A 19,150-nucleotide genomic window follows, 5' to 3' on the forward strand; every position below is an offset into this window, starting at 1 on the left:
TTAAATCAGCAGGAAGGAATTGCAAATAAAATATAAACAGCTTTTTAATGAAGCAGGATCAAGAACTGACAACAAAAGCCCAGAGTAAACTTTTAACACAAGACAATTTTTAAAAATATGAAGAATAAGAAACTCACTCTATGGCAGGAAAATCTGGCAATGGTGCTGCTTCAAACAGAATTCTAAGTCCTGCCTGCACTTGCTCTCTGTGGTCTGATGTTAAAGCAAAAGCCAAAGGTGTAACCAAACGTTGGTCCTAGACACAAACCACTTGTGAGTGCAGATAAGCAATTATTTTAAGCAGCTAGACAAATATATTACACAAGAAGGAAAAACAAGTGATAAACACGTTCACTTTATCTGTTGCATTCTTAATGAAGCATTCTTTCATTCAACCTTTAATGCCTCCTCTGGGATATTTTGAGTTGAAGCAGAAGATGTGGAAAGTAATCAGATCTGCTAAATTCTATTGGAAGATCTCAAAGGCTGCCACTGTACAACTATACTCTGCAACCAGGCCTTTGGGTGATTAACACCCTAGACCCTTTAAAATGTTTCTGTGGGAGGGGGTTATTGGTTTGTGGGATTTTTTTGTCCTTGGTTTTATTATATACCTTGTGTTTATATCTTGTATTTTTATGTTGTAAACTGCCCTGAAATCTATGAAAGAAAGAAAGAAAGAATAAATAAAAACATACCCCATGCTATATGCAATACTCTTCTAAAAATGAAACTGCACTAAAATTAAATTGGAACAATTATGTTGAATCAAGGGAAGTGGGAGCAAAACTCCACTTATACAGTGGGGCTTTCCTGGCCACTCCCCTTTTGCACCCACAAAAGCTTCTAAAGGTTAAGTGATCCTTTAGAACAGGACAGATGAAAGCAAGGAATTGGGAGAGTTTAGAGGTAGAGGGCATTTCTATGCATACAAGGCACCTTTGGATTCAAAACACTGCCATGTACTTCTTAAAAAGGTATGATTAAATTGCAGTCTGGCTATGATGGAAAAGGTAAGTATTTGAAGAATGGCAGCTAGTATGTTGTCTGAGGATGCTGTTAGTCACTACAACAGAATGAGCATAATCATGTACACTGTCTATCTTAACAGGCATTTAAATGATCAACAACCCTTACCTGAAGAACTTTGTAAAAGTTGACTTCCATGTTAGAAACCAGCTGCTTAAGCTTGCTCATAAGATCCAGTGTTTTTAGGATTACATCAGCAGCAAGCTTGCTGAAAAAAAGGTGATAATTAAAAGAAAAGTTATTGTACACCATAAATTCCAGCAATGACTAGCATGTCACATCTACACACTGCAGCCACCTACCCCAAACCTAACATCTGATATGGGGCAGATAAGGACATGTCTTCAAAAGAACAATTAGAAGCTTTAAGAGCTTCAGATTATTCCTTTGCAAGTGGGGATCACTGATCAACACTGACAGGGAGCCCGACTGTGATTGGCTACACTGCAGAGTTCTGCCCACCTGACAAATCAAAAAATGATTAGAATTATTAAAACCACCTATGAAGCAAGCCAACTTAGCCATATGGTAGAATTGATGTCATCCAGTAAAAGGATCAAATCGTTCTCCATTATGTTAGAGAGGACGCCAAATTACAGATACATACTAACATATGTGGTGGGAATGTTCACAAATAGAACAATTTTAGAAGGAAGTTTCAAAAGAGATATCTCAGATTACAGCTCAGACAATACCAATAAAGCTTTACTTAATTTATATACAGTGGTACCTCTGGTTACGTACTTAATTCGTTCCAGAGGTCCGTTCTTAACCTGAAACTGGAGCACCACTTTAGCTAATGGGGCTTCTTGCTGCTGCTCTGCCGCCGCTGCACAATTTCTGTTCTTATTCTGAAGCAAAGTTTTTAACCAGAGGTAATATTTCAGAGTCTGTAACCTGAAGCATATGTAACCCGGGGTACCACTGTACTTCAGATACGGACCAAGTAAGAAGCAAGGAATTAAGAACACATTTATTAACAGCAGCTAGAAGAGTTATAGCCAGAACTTGGGAATCCTTGCAATTAATCCTTGCACTGGTATAATATAGTCTGGCAAACAGCCATAATGGGCAAGCTGTTGCAAAAATTCATGGTTCCAAAAGGAGAGAAAAAACCAAGATTATTTCTATACTGTATTGTGTGATTTTATTAAATACAGCAAGCCCACAACTTACTCACATTTAACTCGGGCACATTCAGCTTTATGTGCTTGGCAAAAAATTAAAAGGGGGTGGGCATCCAGGAAAAAGGCTCTGGCAATCCCACCTGCCACTGAACCCAATGTGTTTTGACTATATGAGATTTTGGCTTTAGGCATGATTGCTGGTAGGTAATCCCTGCGTAAACTGTGGGCTTATTGTATACAAATGAAACAGCACACAGACAAGAAATACTCACAACGTATTTTGCAATATGGCATAGATAAGCATGAAGTTCTCGTTAGCTCAGTCCTATTACTCTGTGTTCTCCAAGTTCATTTCACTGGTTTACTATTATCACCTCATTATTATGTACTATAAAATAATGTTTCGTATCTCCTCCACCCCGCCGTGACCCATTTTTTCTTAGTCATGTCATGCTTTATGATTTGTGTGTGTACAATTTTGTAACAATATATATTTTTAAAGAAAACTACTTTTGTTTTTTAAAACTGAAATGCAAAAAACCAAAAAAAGTAACAAACAGGTTTTTTTTTGTGTGAAACTTTGAACCAGCTATTTATATCTTACACTGCTCTTTGCTCTGACACTGGGTCTTTCATTTACATAGCTTTTGCCCTTGGAGGTTAAATCAAACATTGCATATGTAATAGTCAATCTGCCTTGCATACCAAGATGTCTTGAGTTATTTTCTTAATTGAAAGAGGCCTGCTGTGACACAGTATTACTGTGATGATGCTTATAACATTCCCCCACCCCACCCTATTTGCCTGTTTAAAATTATGTATAAATGGAAAACTTGAACACCTTTATTCCTTTCAAATGCATATCCATATAAATAGAAACTTCAGAATATTGTAATTAAAATGAAGGCCTTCAATTTCAAGGATATCTTGCCAGCTGCTAGGGCTCAACAGCAGTCAGTGTTAAGCCACCAGGCATGCTCACTTCCCCTCTCATGCAGCCAGGTCTTCTGCAGTGTTTACTTTTATTTTCATTGGATCCTGGCTGGTTGTATTTTACTAAATTAGTGGTTTTAAAAAGCCAGCAACATAACCCAGGGTTTGAAACTGGTTCCTTTTGAAATTGATGACAGTTTGTTTTAAAACATGGTCTGCTGTCTGTAGGACATGAGCAGTCAAGATTTGCAGAAAGTGAAAATAAAAGTTGCAGAACTTGACCGCAGGAGGGGCAAAAGGGGAAGCGAAGTGCATGAACCTGAGGCTTTGCTCAAGCTTGTTGTAGCTTACACGTGGCTTGGTGTTGTAAATGAACAAAATCTATATGTTTGGGCTATTTTTCCCCTAAAGATGGATAATGTAAGTGTATCCTTAAGAAGACTGAACCTAAAGGATTGGTCCAGGGGTTTTTAAACAAAAGGTGCTTACCTCAGTTCAGAGTCCATTACCTTTGTCCCAAAGCCAAAGTCAATCCCACTGCATGTAAAGTGGTATTCAATTAAAGATGTACATTTGTTGGCTGTTAGAGCCTTAGTAACATGCATTTTTAGCGTATCATCTGCACAAAGCGGTAGGTTCTGTTAAGGATAAATCTGACTCATGAAAGAAGTTTTTTTTTTTTTTTTTTACAGAAGGAAATATTTAGCAGGAGAACATTTGTACTTTACTAGGAGTCTCCAAGTAGTGTTCGTAAGGGCTGATGCTATTCCTTAATTACTTTTCAGCAATTTAGAGATTGGATAACTCTATATATTTAAAAATAAATAAATAAGCCAAAGAGAAATTTGCAGCTCTAAGCTAGTCTAATCGATCTTGATTTCTGTCTAAATGCCAGAAAAACTCTGATCATATAATCATTAATGAACACATGACATTCAGGGCACTTTTTGGTCCATACTTTTCTGGATGTACACTTCCTACAATAAAAACCCAGTGCATGAAAGGAAAATGCGTAAACACAGAGAATACATATTCAAGAAGTGAAACTGTTTAATTTCCGACCATTCCCTTCACATATGTAGACACATGACTCTTCACACTTATGTTTGTCATGACAAACACTAGTTTTTGCAGAAAATGAATCTGTTGTGTAAACTATAAAGCAGTTTTTAACAAACACTGTCCAAACATGTATCACCTTTCTAAAGTCCCTTTTAACCGTTACATTGTATTCCAGTTACAAAATATAATGCACAGACACCATATTTTATCCTGAACTATTTTAAGAGCAACCTTTTCTATAGTTTGCCTGTCTACCCAAAGTCTTGGGTTTAAAGTATTATTTAAATCAAATGCATTTCATCTATTTTACAGACTACTGAGTATAGTTTCATGGTAAGCTCATGATAAAAAAAAAAAAAGAACGTGGATCAAGGATATTTCTCAAGACATCAACAGCCCCGATCATTCTTTCACACTTCTTCTTTGCCAACAGGTCTTCTAAGACATGATCCGGCAAATGAATATGGTCAAGAAGAACAGGAAGAAGAAGATCCACAAAGCGCTCAGCTGCAGCACTGCAGCCTGTATCAATAACATCCTGTAGTAGAAGAATGACATGCTTGTTGGCACACAGGTAACTGATAAATAATATATACTACCCCTCCTCAAATCTGCTTTCTAAGTCAGTCTTCATCTCAAGGTCCATGAAACATACCATTCCCATGATTAGTTTTTTTTCTCACAGAAGATAGATTCTGAAACATATTCCAGTCCAATCTGATGAAACTTAACTACAATATTTTGCAGTGGCAAGTGCACTACTGTTGGTCTTTATACTGTAAGCTTAAGAACTTGCAAAAACCATAGGTGGCAGACATTTTATTACAAGATGCATAAGCCTTGTTAAGCAGAGGCTTAAGATCAAGTGAAAAGAAAGGCTGAAGGATCCATGTACATCTTCTCCCTCTTCCTTTAAAAACAATTCTTCCATACTGTTCCTTTCCACCCTGTGGGGAGAAACATCAGACTTCACTTGCTTATTAAGGAAGTGATCTGGGTACTGGGCTGATGCAGGAGTCCTAACCTGGCTACTCATGAAAACACCGTGAGCCAAGATGAGGCAAATATACTTACAGAACACCAGGTGTAAAGACTGCCCCCTGAAACACCAGATAGAGGTAGTTTACCCCAAATTTCCATTAAAGTTGATTTGCAAAAACATGCACATGGCTAGCAATAACCTAATGGGAGTGGCCAAAATGCAACATGTATTATTTTAAAAAAAGTTAAATATGAACCTTTTGGGATATTGTTTATAAAATATAAGAACTATTTTTGCATTGGCTTCATTTGCTATTTTCATATACAGTTACCAGCAACAAAACTAGCTAAAGGGCTTAACGATATTACCAAATGACAAGGCTAAAAGTGACGCAAGTTGTTTCTTGTTGGGATGTGTGTGGCACAGCTATGAGGCTGGAGCAAGTGCCTCATTTTCACATTGAATGGACTGGCTCGCTGAGAAGACATTTGAAGCCAGTTGTAAAAGAAGTCGGTACCTCAAATATCTCCCTGAACAGCTCCAACGCAAGAGCTGAGCAGTTTTCGGATGCTTCCAGTGGTTGGTTTGACCAATGTACTAAGAGGACAGATGGCTCTGAAGGCTTAGATCGAGTTGCAAGTCTTGTGCTCCCACAGCTTGCCTTATTTGGCTCCAATATTGCCTGACGCAAGATGTGACGGAGTTCCGTTACCGAACAGAAGGAAAGTAGCAACTCCAACACCTAAGCAGAAATGACTATTTTTCAGATTACAGTAATGGAAAGTTTCGACACACAAATAAACTGCTTGTTTTACCCATGTTACAGGTGAAAAGGACCTGCCAAAAATCTGACCTCCTGTATTATACTGGAAACACACCACTGATCCATTCAGCCTGCAAATGCCAAATGTTTACAGTTCTCTCGCTTCTGCCCTCAGGGATACATGTCAGGGCATGTAAAGTTTGTGGTTTTCCACAGACCTACGGTCAGTCAGTGCCTGTATCAGGGAGATCTTATACAAAAGCATGGTGGAAATAGTGTTCACAAAATATGAAGGAACTGAACAGAGCATAAATCTCACAGCCACAGTTCAAACACACACATTTTCCTCACATGAGGATGTAACTTTCTACACAATCTGCAAACTGGTTTATTTGAATGCACACACTCATTCATATAATGCTGTGGCTTACTTGGCTTGTAAGTAAAGTTTAATCTTACTGTAGTAGTAAGCACAACATGATCCATACAAGCCTAGCTGCCCAAAATATGTAGGTATCAACGTAGGTGAATTTCACCATATCTCAAGGCATTTACTTAAAGTTAAGGATGGATGTAAGAATACTCAGTATCTGGATTCTGTTGAGAGGTATCACTACAAAGATATTTAGCTGCAAAGTACCTTTGCTGAAGAATCAGAATCCCTTCCATGAAGGAGACCCAATACCTGAGTGATGCAGGAGGTAAAATGTTCATATCTACATTGTTAAAAGAAAAAAAATGTTGAAATACATTTTTCATTTTGGAAACATTACTCAACATTCAAAAGGAGGATTTCTTGAGTATTCCTCATAATTCATTTTTAGTTTAAACATTGTAGCTTTAACTATTGAAGAATGCCAATGAGTCACAGTAAGTGGTGCTAGGAAAGACTGGCTACAAGGGCTAATACACCAACTAAAAGAGTAAAAATAGCCCAAACACAGCATATCAATGCTATAAATCAATATTATCAAACAAGTGTTTTTGAGTCTGGGTGTCAATCCCAATGTCTAATTCACAGCACATAAAATAAAGTTCAAATTCTTACATGTTAAGTCAATTCTAATTAAGCAAGACATAAAACCTAATGCAAATATGACAGTTCTATGCACAGATGTCATTTAAGCATTTTTATCTTGCTCTTCGGCGAAAAAGACTTACATAAGATCAATAAAAACGAGGTCTCCCTGCCTACAGGCTTACAAACAGAAAAATGCCATACAAAAGGAAAAAGGGATGGGGAATGGGGTGGGGGAAGCAAACAAATGCAGACACCACTTCTTAAAATTTCAATGTTCTGGTAAGGACCATTTTGAATAGAAACACTATGGGAGGAGTCAATTGGAACTTCTCTCTCAGCAAAACATGCCTGTATGAATACTGGGGACCTATTTGTTTTCCATTTAGGAAGCCATATATGTTTCAAATATCTATTCTGAAAATTAGATTCTGCTGCTCTTGGAATACAGCTGGAGACCTGCTGTTGATTACAGCATTATAGGAACTGACTGAAAATGAGAAAAGGAGCATAATTTCATTTTCTGTTGATTCCAATATGGTGAAATTTCAGATCTAGCAGGTGATAACAATGTAGGCAAAGCTAAGCACATTCCACATGTGTTGAATGGGCACGAGTGATATAAAATTATATTGTGGTGCAAGGGAATAAAGATATTTATTGACACATCTTCCTGGGAATAAAATGGATGCTAACACCAAAAATGTAAAGCAGCTGGATAATCTACAGCTCTTTCTCAGTGGCAGCAGGAGGGAGAAATGGCATCTAAGGCCATGATTATTGAAAATGTCCACTCCGCAGGCCTGTTTCACAAACAGAAGGGAATACATCTTCTAAAATGGTGCTGAATGAAACAGTGGCCGTCATCATCTTTTACTGTACTTTGAAATTTAGAAGCACCACAGGTAAAAGTGCTCAAGAGACAAGTCCAGCCTGTGTAGTGTAGTGGTTAAGAGCGGTAGTCATGTAATCTGGGGAACCGGGTTCGTGTCTGCACTCCTCCACATGCAGCTGCTGGGTGACCTTGGGCCAGTCACACTTCTTTGAAGTCTCTCAGCCTCACTCACCTCACAGAGTGTTTGTTGTGGGGGAGGAAGGGAAAGGAGAATGTTAGCCGCTTTGAGACTCCTGAAGGGGAGTGAAAGGCGGGATATCAAATCCAAACTCTTCTTCTTCTTCTTCTTCTTCTTCTTCTCTTGCCTTACATTGGGATGGCTATAATCCCAGTCTACTCACCATAGTTATGCACAAAGGGCTACAGGGAATACTGAAGTAGAAAACTTACCGTATTTTTCGCCCTATAGGACGCACTTTTTCCCCTCCAAAAATGAAGGGGAAATCTGTGTGCGTCCTATGGGGCAAATACAGGCTTTCGCTGAAGCTTGGAGAGCGAGAGGGGTCGGTGCGCACCGACCCCTCTAGCTCTCCAGGCTTCAGGAAGCTATCAGCAAGCCTGGGGAGCCCACGGGAGTTTCCGCAGGGCTCCCCACACTGCGGATAGCAGCCTGCCCTGGCGCGCGGGGTGCCCTGAAGCAGAGCGCCCCTCGCGCCGGACAGATACCCGCAGCGTGGGGAGCCCTGCGGGAACTCCTGCAGGGCTCCCCACGCTGCAGATAGCAGCCTGCCGCCTGGCGCATAGGGCGCCCTGAAGCAAAGTGCCCCGCACACCGGGCAGACATCAGCCAGCCCCACAAGCTCGGGGGACAGCGGGGAGGCGCAGCGCCGCCATCCCGCTGTTCCCTGACCTGGTTGGGAGGCTGGCGCTGGGGAGAAGCGTGCTTCTCCCCAGTGCCAACCCCACAAGCTTGGGGGACAGCGGGGAGGCGGAGTGCCGCCATACCGATGTTCCCCGACCTGGTTTGGGGGGGGGGAATAAAGGGGGGGATTCCTTTATTTCCCCCCCAAAAAACTAGGTGCGTCCTATGGGACGGAGCGTCCTATGAGACAAATATACGGTAGCTTCTGTCACCTTTAAAGTCACATGATTACAGAGCTTAGGACAGAAAAACGTGCAATAATGGACACACAAATTAAGGAACAATAACAGAGAGCCCCCAAAAGAATATTTGTAGGTAGGCTTATTTTGAAGACATACTTGGTAAGATAAACTGCAATCTTGGGATTTTTCAGAAGATCCATGAGAAGATCAACAGAGTACTTTCTTGTTAGTGTTCCATCACCATTCACAAGAATGTTGAATATCAACTGGAAAGTCTGATGAATATTTCTGGAATGGAAAAGCTAAACAAAGAGCTCTGATTTACAATAATGAACCATCACACACCCAGCTATATCAATGCAAACCTATAAACCTGAAATATGATAGCAATAAATATGATTCAATTGGATAAAAGATATGCATAGTTAGTAGAACAGGCCTGTGTTACTTGATTTGCACAAGCTGCTGGTGTAATTCCACATCCTGCCACAAATATTATTATTGGCAAGATTAACATGCCTGAAGTAAAAGCTGTTTCTTTAAAAGAAGAAGAAAAGAACACATCCTTACCTTTTCTCCAACTTCTTCATTTAATGTAAGACTTGACAATATTGAAAGTGCGAATACAACCATTGTTAGACTACTGTGGGCCAAGAAACTGATCAGAGTACGATAGAAACTCTTCACATTTGTCTAGTACAAAGAGAAGAAAAAACATTCCTAGAAAAAGTTGCATGTGAGTGTAACCTGTTGCTGCCTAAGTCAATATATTCTATTCCTTACCATTTCACTAGATTAATTAAAAGATTGCTTTCCCATGGAATGTACATGTCATTTCACCAATATCCACAGGAACCGATAATGCATTAATGTTTTATTTTAATGTTACTTTGGAACTATGTTTAGAAACCTTTAGAGTGTGAAGGACAGTAGAGATCCAGGATGGCCAACTCAAGAAAATAAAAGTTTACACTTCATCTCTGAAGTTATTTATATGCAAATTTCCACTGAAATCAATGAGATTCATACACATTTGTGAAAGATTGCAAAATGTTGGTGTTCACTGAGAAGTGAAGTGTATTTTTTGAGGATTTGGATTTCAGAAATATTAGCAAGCTAAAGGGGGGGTGGGAATGAGGAAATATGAAATCTATATAAAAGTCATAACCAAGTGCTGTGGAAAGTCCTCATTCTCGACTTCTTTTCTGCATTACATTAGTGTAATCATTTTCTCTGGGCTCATTAGCATAAGACTATAGTCCTGTAGTTTTGAAGGTACACAGGAAATGTCTTTACCACCTCTGCTAAATATGTAAATACAGAAGGAAATTTCCCCAGATTAACCAAGCCATTTCTTGAAATTCTAATTTCTTCCATGTTCTTTGGAGATAATGGTTGTGCTCATCTGCTATATAAGATCAAGAGAAAGAATCAACTCCCACTTGCTCACTTAAAGTGCTAATGTTTCACACGCTCAAATGATTAGACTCCCCTTTCTTCAAAAAGATTTCAATAAATAGTTTCTTACCAATGACTTAATATGTGCTTGAATGGATAGATTGTGTCGACACAGATTTGCCATAAGTCCTAGGCATGGTATTGTTAACTCGTCTTCTGTAGACTGACTAAAATAAAAGCCCATAATAAAGCAATCTGCTTTGTTAACATGTTTATTAGAATTCCATACTTTGTTTCTTATAAAACTGATTCCTTCAATTTAATCATTATCCCCTCAGAGCAACTTTCACTTTGTTATCCAAATCAGTAGAATGATCCCACATGCAGAACACAAGTAAATCACTGCATTGGAATTGCTGTATGCTTATACCTATCATTTATCAAACTATATGCTGCTCACTTTATAATTATGCACAGAGTGCAATCCTACAAAAGTAAGCTCCACTGAGTTTAACAGGACATACTCCAAGGTTAGTGTATACAGGATTGCAGCATAAGCCATTCAAAACACTTATCAGTTTGCCCACCCACATCCAGCTGCTGGTGTCATAATGACTTTAGTGGTAGGACTTAACACTTCTTGCAGAAGAGAAGCCACTAAAGAGAATGAAAACCCAAGTGTAATTAGCTTTATTAATTTTACTGTAAACAAAAGTTATATGTCTTCTTACGCTGCCCAAATACATATGCTACTTTTATTTTAGTGCATTTTAGAGACTGACCTGAAGGTGGCCAATTAAACTCTCCTCTGAAACTAAACAGGAGTGGTATGGCAAATATCTGCATAGGACTCTCCTTCCTTGGAGTTTTTTGGGTAGAGGTTGGATAGCCGTCTGTCATGGATGCTTTAGCTGAGATTCCTGCATTGCAGGGGGTTGGACTAGATGACCCTTGGGTCCCTTCCAACTCTAAGATTCTATGATTTTATGATTCTATGAAACCACCTGGGAAGTGGAGAGGAGGGCAGGGAGTTTCATCTCTCTTCACTTGCTTATTGCAAGTTCAGCTCTACCCACCAACACTACCTCTGTCCCATCTCCCCATCTCCTAACTCAGTTGGTAGAGCATGAGACTTTTAGTCTCAGAGTTGTGGATGTGCACCCCACATTGGGCAAACGTTTCCTGCATTACAGGGGGTTGGACTATTTGACCCTTGTGGTCCCTTCCAACTCTACAATTCTATGATTCTATGAATATACCTCTGCTGGAAAATATTGGGTCATCCTGTTCTATCATCCTCAGTATAACCAGTCTTCTGTTCCTTAAAATGCACCTGCCCTTTCTCTCTCGCTGCCCCAATGCCTTAACTACCTCCCTGAAAACAGCTCAGCAGTTTTTACCCCAAGATGAGCAAGTATACAATTGTAGTCTTACTGAGATAAAGATTTAATCCTATGAGGTACTTACATATGGTGCATAAGAAATGAAATTAAGTCATCAATATTAGTACTGCCATGGAATACTCTTGCATTGTAGGTCAATTTCTGCAGCAGTTGAATACTCTTGAGGGGGGGGAAACAAATTATGATACAACTAAAAGATATAACTTCTTGAGGTTCTAGATATTAGAAAAGTATTTATCTGTATTAGAGCCATTGCATTCCATTTTCAGCTTAGGAACTAGACAATATACTATTTCAAAACTATTAAAATCATTTCTCCTTGATGATTAATAGTCTTTTAAAAATTCAGTTTATACAACTAATCAGTAGGTTTAAGGCAGAGGTTTTCAAAGTTTTTGAGTCCACAGCTCCCTTGACCATCTACATTCTTTCTGTGGCACCCCTGTGGGACTCAGGAGCCCAGTTGTGGCACCCCTTGCCTATGGAGCTGGCAGCCTCTCACCCTTTTTTGAATACCCTCCCTTGCAAAGTGTTCCCTTAGCCTCCTCTCCTCTCCCCTCTCCTTGCAAGTCTTCCAGGCAGCCACTCCTGGTCTCTGAGCTGCCTGCTCCAACCCCAAAGAGAGGTACCTCGTCATGCCACCTGCCAGGGGCCTGGAAAGAGGGTGCCCTCAGCCTAAGTGGATTAACAAAGACTTTCCAAAGGTGAACATGAGGCCAGCACCTTACCTTGGGAGGCTGAAGTAGCAGCAGCAGGCGCTGCCAGCCCTGCATGCTGGAAAGGCTCCCCTTCGGCACTGGACACTCAGCTCCCAGGCAGGCCTTGCACTCAGCAATCACAAGAAAGGCCAGCACAGTGCCTGCCTGGCCTCCCACTTGTCTGTCCAACTGCAAGGGCTGGTGGACTGGCTGGCAGGCCTCCCTCACCCACTTGCTTGCTTATTCGAAGGCTTCCTCAGCTCCTGGAACCAGCACCCCATGACCAACCCCAGAGGCACCATTTGCCTGGGGAGTTTGTAGCCAGGGCTGCTGCAACATACAGCCGCACAAGCCTTTGGGAGGCAGAGATGCAAGAGGACATCAGAGAAGGGAGGGAAGGAAAGAAGGACAGAGACCAATGTTGCCACCTCTGACTATCATTCAAGGCACCCCAGGGTGCCATGGCACACTGGTTGAAAACAACTGGGTTAAGGGTTCAATTGCATGCACAAGAAGCTGTCATGAAGCAAGCTTAAGCCTGGAAGAGGGGAAACATGCCTTTCAATGTTCTACACCAAGTTGCAAGTTCACATGACCAAGCTGAATGGGCTTAGCATCCAGCCTAAGTCCTCACTCTATGGTCAGGCTCCCGCAACACTCCAGAACACATTTTTTGGGGCTTACACAGGCCTAGGTTTAGCCAGCTTAGGCTCACTTGGATGAGCAAGTTATGTGTTGGGGCTGGGGACTTAATGCTAGCTGAGCCAGAAAAGTGCTTCACCCTAAGGTGCTCATCCTGGCTGATTGCACCCTAAGACTATTAATCATCAAGGGACATTAATCACTGAAGTGCAGATGTGAAACCAGTAGTTGGCAAGGAAAGGGGGTGGAATAAAACCAAAACAGTTTCTCTCACTGACTGCAGTCAATCAAGTTTTGGTTTTAGTGAAGATGAGACTAACCCATTATTTCACACCAAAAAGAACATGAAGCAGAAATAATTGTTCCATGGCTATAGGATACAAATCTATTTAAATCAAGTAAGGCAGGTGTGCCATTACTTTTCCACATTTTATTAGAAATTTCTACATTTGCATTTCAGCTATAGTCTGATGGCATGGACACCAAAGCAGGTTTGGATATCATGTGCTTGGATGGGAGGACACCCCACCCCCCCGGAATCATGTGCACATAGCTTTGAGTTCCATAGAAGAAAGGCAAAACATAGCTAAAAATAATTTTAAAGCTTTACATTACTTACAAAAAATAATTCCCGCTATATGAAGTGTTAAGCATTATATTATGTTACCTGTAATAATACTGGATCAAGGGGATTGATAGAACTTCGATGAATCACACCTGCCAGGACACTACACAAATTGTAAGTATTCAGAAGGGCTTCTCTGATCTCATTATCCAAAACTAAAATATAAGCATACACACATAGTCACTAGAAGCAACGTGTCAAGAACAAAGGCAATTAGAAAATATTTCAGAAAATTTATAAAGCAAAAACCCAACAGCCAATTATATTTTAATAAAGAGACTTTGAACCTATTTTTTTTAATTTTCCTGAAATGTGCTGGGATATAAAGTAACTTAATTAAGCAAATTAAGAAGAAATGCTAGTTGCTTCTATAGATCTAGTCTTACACACTGGAAACAAGTAAATTTCCATCTTAAAACAAAAGGCCAGTTAACATATTTCCCCAAAGTCTGGCATATCTGCAATAAAATCTGCTAAAGCAATGTTGACATATCTCTAGCTTTACACTATATCACTGCTCACTCAGCAGCATTCAAATCACCATCCCATTTATTTAAAAATATTTTTAACCATTCATCAGAAGTTTGTGTAAGTATACAAAAGTGTGAATACAATTAATTCAATACAACGTAAAAATAAACAAAGTAAAATAAAAGATAGAATACAGCACAATTCCAAAGGCCATCTAAAATTTAAAATGCTTGGTCAAATAGGAAGGTTTTCAACTAGCACCAAAGCTAGTTTCAGTGCCAGCCATGCCATCGTAATTTCAGTGCCAGCCATGCCATCATAAGGACACCATTCCAAACTTGTGGCACCATTGAACAAAGAGCCTTCTCCTTGTAGAACCACAACATACATATACTAAAGAGGGTACTTGGAGCAGAGCCTCTCCAGAAGATAAGACTTGGGGAGGCTGCTATGGAAGGAAGCACTCCAGAATGAGGGTTCCAATTCTTACAAGGTTTTAAGGTAAAAGCATCAGCATCTTTAATTGGACTTGGAAGCAGATTTCAATATAGATATTTCAAAATAGGTGCAATATGAACAGCTCTGGCTAAACCTGTCAAAAATTCTAGCAGCTGAGTTATGCACTTCCATATACTCTTAAAAGGGCAGCCCCAACATATTACAGAACTCCAACCAGGCTAACAGAGAGGCGATCAGCATGGCAAAGCTATCTTGTCACAGGTGGTGAACCAGTCATAGGTAATAAAAGGCACTTCAGGTATCAAGTGACAATGATGGATCAAGGAGTACTCCCACCCTGTATACCTGCTCCCATCCAGAGCAAGTGAATACCAATTTCCTGGACTCCATCTTGTTAGGATTGTGCTTCAGTTTATTGACCTCATCCAGTGCATTACTAACTCCAGACACTGATTTTGTATTCCTGCTTTTCTTACAATAACTAAGTTGTTGCATTCATGAGCTGCACAAAAGCAATAACTTTAATATTTTAAAAATGATTTTTTTAAAAAAATCCAGCCAAGAAATTTTGGTTATGATGATCAGAACACTCTAACATTACATTTTAGTGTGATGTCTGAGAAAGTTATATACAAAAGTTTGCAAGAAATCAGAGCCAATCATAAGTTTTACACTACACTTTATCTGTAATTATGAAGTATTTTTACCTACAAAGCATTAAACAGCTCAGGATATGCAACTCAAATGTATTTTAAGGCTTACCCAGTTGAGAGAGCAAGCCTACCACATTCAGGGTTAACTGGGGGCTTGTATTTGAATCTTCAATGAGTTCCACTAAGCAGCATAGACATTCACTTGGTAAAATCTGGTTCGATGCAAAAAATCTTGTCAGCTTCAATCCTGAGATGACCTGGAAAAATGTATTTAATATGGTAACTACTAACTGAAGCTAAATAGTAACACTGAACCAAAGACTCCTTAAGTATATCGGAACTCTAGTGAATACACAGCAGTCTTCCACAAAGCTAAGTGAACTATGAACCCACTTTCAATGAAGTGAAAAGACATAGTACAGTATCCTTAACTTTCTCTCGCAAAAATCAATAGAACTTAGCAGGGCTTAATTTAGAGTGGAGCCATTCTTTTCAAAGACCATTCTTTGAAATAAGTACAAAATCAAATACATACACAACAACTTACTATATGTCATGTCTTTACCATACTTCCAAAAAGAGTTCTATGAGTAGTATAAACACACCAGAGCTAGATAACATGTTAACAGCATCTTCCAAAAGTATGACAGTTGAACAAAACTGACAGTTGGAAAAAAGTGTCCTTGTGAGTGCACCCTCAGAAGAACACTTCAACCTAGATGCTTACAAAATTGAGGCTCTCAAGAAGTGGCTAAAGGTAGTTTTTTCTCTGAATTCTATCAGATCTGCAAGAATTCTAACTTGAATACTGTATGCAGACAGAATGGGGGAGCTGGCGGAAATTCTACATAGATTTATTAACTACAATAAGAGTATTTTCAGACTTGTTCTATACATTTTAATTAATTAAGAAAAACTAACCAAGTGGCTTCCAACCGAAAATAGCAATATAGGCTCCAGTGCTACAAGAACTGTCAAATGCCTATGGATCAGCACTTTCTTCCATAGCACCCACTTTCCAGAGTGGGTCAAGATTACAATTAAGCGAAATGTAGTTCAGATAAACAATGAATTTTGGTGTTCCCTATTTAAGATTTATCTCCTCCACCTTTTTGAACATCAGAAGGGGTTTGTAAATAAATAAAAATAAACAAACAAACAAACGGGAACGCCAAAGCAATCAGAACTAGCACCTAAACAAAATTTCCCAAATCAGTTGATTCTGAATGCCTTTTTTAATACAAGTGTATACAGGCAACCATCTTAGACGTGTTTGATGTGTTTGACCATGCAATATATGCAATTTCACTTAAATATGTGGTGCTTTGGAATGTAACCACTGTGTAAATTGGGAGTTGCCTGTATAGGTTTATTTCAGAACAATCCAAGGGAGCCTCAGTAGAGATTAAGTTCCATAAGTCTGGTGGTCCTCTCCCCTGTGACCACCTTCCATAACTCTGAAGCAGAAAGTACAGAGCAGAGTCTCCATAGTTAACCACAATGTGTGACCAGGTTCAGATTGTGAATCCCACAGATCAGGGCTTTTAACATTTAGGGGGAAATTACCTAAGCCATTCCAAGTCCATGGAATACAGCAAGCTATAGAATAAAGTGCAATAAATAAAAGAAAAAACCCGTGATGAGATCCTGAGTTAAGGGGTTTCAGAATCATATGCTCCTTATGATGTGCCATTATAGCCCTCATATGTTGCTGGACTCCAGCTAGATAAGTTTCAATCCACAGGTCAATCATCAGAGTGGAAATTCAGCTTTGCCTGGAGGGCCACTGTGACCCCATCCCTACTTTAACAGCAGTGCCACACAGCACATATTGCAGTAACCACCACAAACACACACTGCAAATAAACATGCTGTACAATTCCTTGATTGCATATGCACTCATAAGAATCTTTATTTTATTGCTAGTGGCTGTTGCAAATAAAGTGTAAGAACTTAACTATGCAAAATATATTTTAGAGGTTTGCATGAATAATCAAATAATGTATCTTATTCTAATTGCCCCCGCTAAAAACCTTGCAGTTTTTGTTTATGATTGCGTATGTATGGCAGCTTCCTTTGTTGTGAGCAGGCCTGTTATATGCCTGCCAGCTAAGGAACCAGTAGAAATCAAACGGGGGTGTATTTCCCCTCCCCGCTTCCAATCTCCACCCCTACCTCTCACTTTTTTTCCAAATAATGTAGAAAATTACACTTTAGGTCCCCACGATCTCCAAATAGGGCTTACTGCCAGGTTAAATTTGCACTGGTTAAGTTTGCCGCGGCCGCTTTATTTGCAAGGCACTTTTTTGCTGTGCGCATCGGGGTTTGTTTGTTTGTTGCTGTTGTTTTGCTTTCGAGAGAAAACTCCTAAAAACAGAAATCCCAAAGGAAAAGGGGCATTCCCAGCCGCTTCCGTCCACTCCCTGCCAGGCACCCGCGACCAGCCGAGCCGAGAGACGGAAAGCCGCACACCTAGCAGCTCCGCTCGGCTGCTCTCACCTCCAGACTCCGCTGCAGCAGCGCTGCGTTGGGCGGGGTCCGCGCAGCCCGGTACTGGGAGGCCGCGAGGAGCAGCGACTTCATACAAGCCTGCGCGTCCATAGCGCTGGCGGCCAGCCGCCTCCGCGGACCTTCCCTCGCAGCGCCTCAAATCCCGCCGTCAGAAAATCGTATTTGGCGCCTTGGCCGCCATTTTGACGCGAGGAGGAGCCCCCGGCGCAGGCCGGAAGTCCCGGTGCATGCCGGGAGGTTGGAGAAGAGAGCCGTTGAAGCCCTCTCGTCCCAGTCGAAAGGAGGAACGGGGGGGGGGCGGGGGAAGGAGCGGGGGCCAACAATAGCACGAGACACCCCCTCGTAGCCTAGAAATCGATGCTAGACGGAGTAGGCGGCCGGGGCAGAGTTATTTCCGTCCGCGGCGGTGGTGCTTTCGCGTCATGTGGCAGCTCTGTGGGAACCAGGACGAGCTCGAGAGCGAAGCAGCCCTTGCCCCGGTGCATGCTGGGAGGGAAGGGTCACAAGCGGCGCTATTTTTGTCCTGTGGCTGCTCGTGAGGTGATGCTTTTCTCCTCGCGTGGGAGCTCTCGTGGCGGATGCGCACGCGAAGCCGGTCCGGGGTGGGCGCAGCTGTCCGGTGGGAAATGAAAGAGAATAGCCGCGGAAGAAACGTGGCCGGACAAACATCACAACAAGCAGCGGTGAACTGGCCCGTTTCCTATTGAGGCGTGCGTGTGTTGTGCCAATTTGGTTTGCGTGTTTGCATCAAGATAGGGGGCTGCTCTGTGGCTCTCGTGCAATAAGCGCAACAGTGCATTGTAATTCCCCATGCATATATACAGTACCGGTTTATTTAACATCTCAAAGGAATGGCCAGGCTACCTAGAAAAGGCAATCAGATAAGGCAGGAACGTCCAACAGGTAGATCGTGATCTATGGTAGATCACTGGCTCCCCCCAAAGAAGCTCAACATTTAACATTTTATCCCTTTACCCCCAAAAAACAGGGCTTTCCTCCCGCCTCAAAAAATCTCAACAACTTTGACCTGAACCCCTAAAACATGGGGCTTTCCTCCCTAAAAAAAGCTTAGCTTTAACCTGAACCCCCGAAAAGGGGGTAGATCACTGCCAGTTTTTAACTCTGAGTAGATCACAGTCTGTTCAGAGTTGGCCACCCCTTAGATAAGGCTTTATCAGGTATCCTGGCAGACAGGAGAGAAGCAACACACTCAAATTTCTGCTGGGGACCACCTCTTTCTGTGATGTATGTATGATGTTTTGGGGAGTGGTCTTGAGCTATAGGGTAGGCAATTTCAAAAGTCTATATAAGAGCTTGCACACCAATGTTCTAGGTTCCTCTTCTCCCTGTGTTGGGTGAACAGGGAACCCTGTTGCAACAGTTTAGTAAAGGTTATGCTTACTAGCTGCTTTGCTTCTCAATATTCTCTGGTTGGCC

The 19,150-nt window shown here is 41.0% G+C and overlaps 1 protein-coding gene across 2 annotated transcripts in view; it reads right to left on the reverse strand.

Moving 5' to 3' along the window:
- CIP2A (cellular inhibitor of PP2A) overlaps positions 1-19,110 on the reverse strand; it is a 29,485-nt gene extending 10,375 nt beyond the window's left edge. For both annotated transcript variants that reach the window (XR_014510572.1, XM_083438327.1), the window contains exons 1-13: positions 17,702-19,110; positions 15,312-15,459; positions 13,662-13,774; positions 11,719-11,813; positions 10,382-10,478; positions 9,424-9,546; positions 9,010-9,155; positions 6,537-6,612; positions 5,651-5,875; positions 4,530-4,689; positions 3,579-3,720; positions 1,138-1,237; positions 138-256 (exon numbers count right to left, since the gene is read on the reverse strand). Coding sequence is in view for 1 of the 2 variants with exons in the window: in XM_083438327.1 (XP_083294453.1) it covers positions 138-256; positions 1,138-1,237; positions 3,579-3,720; positions 4,530-4,689; positions 5,651-5,875; positions 6,537-6,612; positions 9,010-9,155; positions 9,424-9,546; positions 10,382-10,478; positions 11,719-11,813; positions 13,662-13,774; positions 15,312-15,459; positions 17,702-17,803 (1,646 nt within the window). In the remaining variant the exon portion in view is untranslated. The remainder of the gene's footprint in view (positions 1-137; positions 257-1,137; positions 1,238-3,578; positions 3,721-4,529; positions 4,690-5,650; positions 5,876-6,536; positions 6,613-9,009; positions 9,156-9,423; positions 9,547-10,381; positions 10,479-11,718; positions 11,814-13,661; positions 13,775-15,311; positions 15,460-17,701) is intronic.
- Between the last annotated feature and the right edge of the window lie 40 nt (positions 19,111-19,150).

This window comes from Podarcis tiliguerta (genome assembly GCF_965153285.1).
Source record: "Podarcis tiliguerta genome assembly, chromosome: 4".
Classification (NCBI taxonomy): domain Eukaryota; kingdom Metazoa; phylum Chordata; class Lepidosauria; order Squamata; family Lacertidae; genus Podarcis; species Podarcis tiliguerta.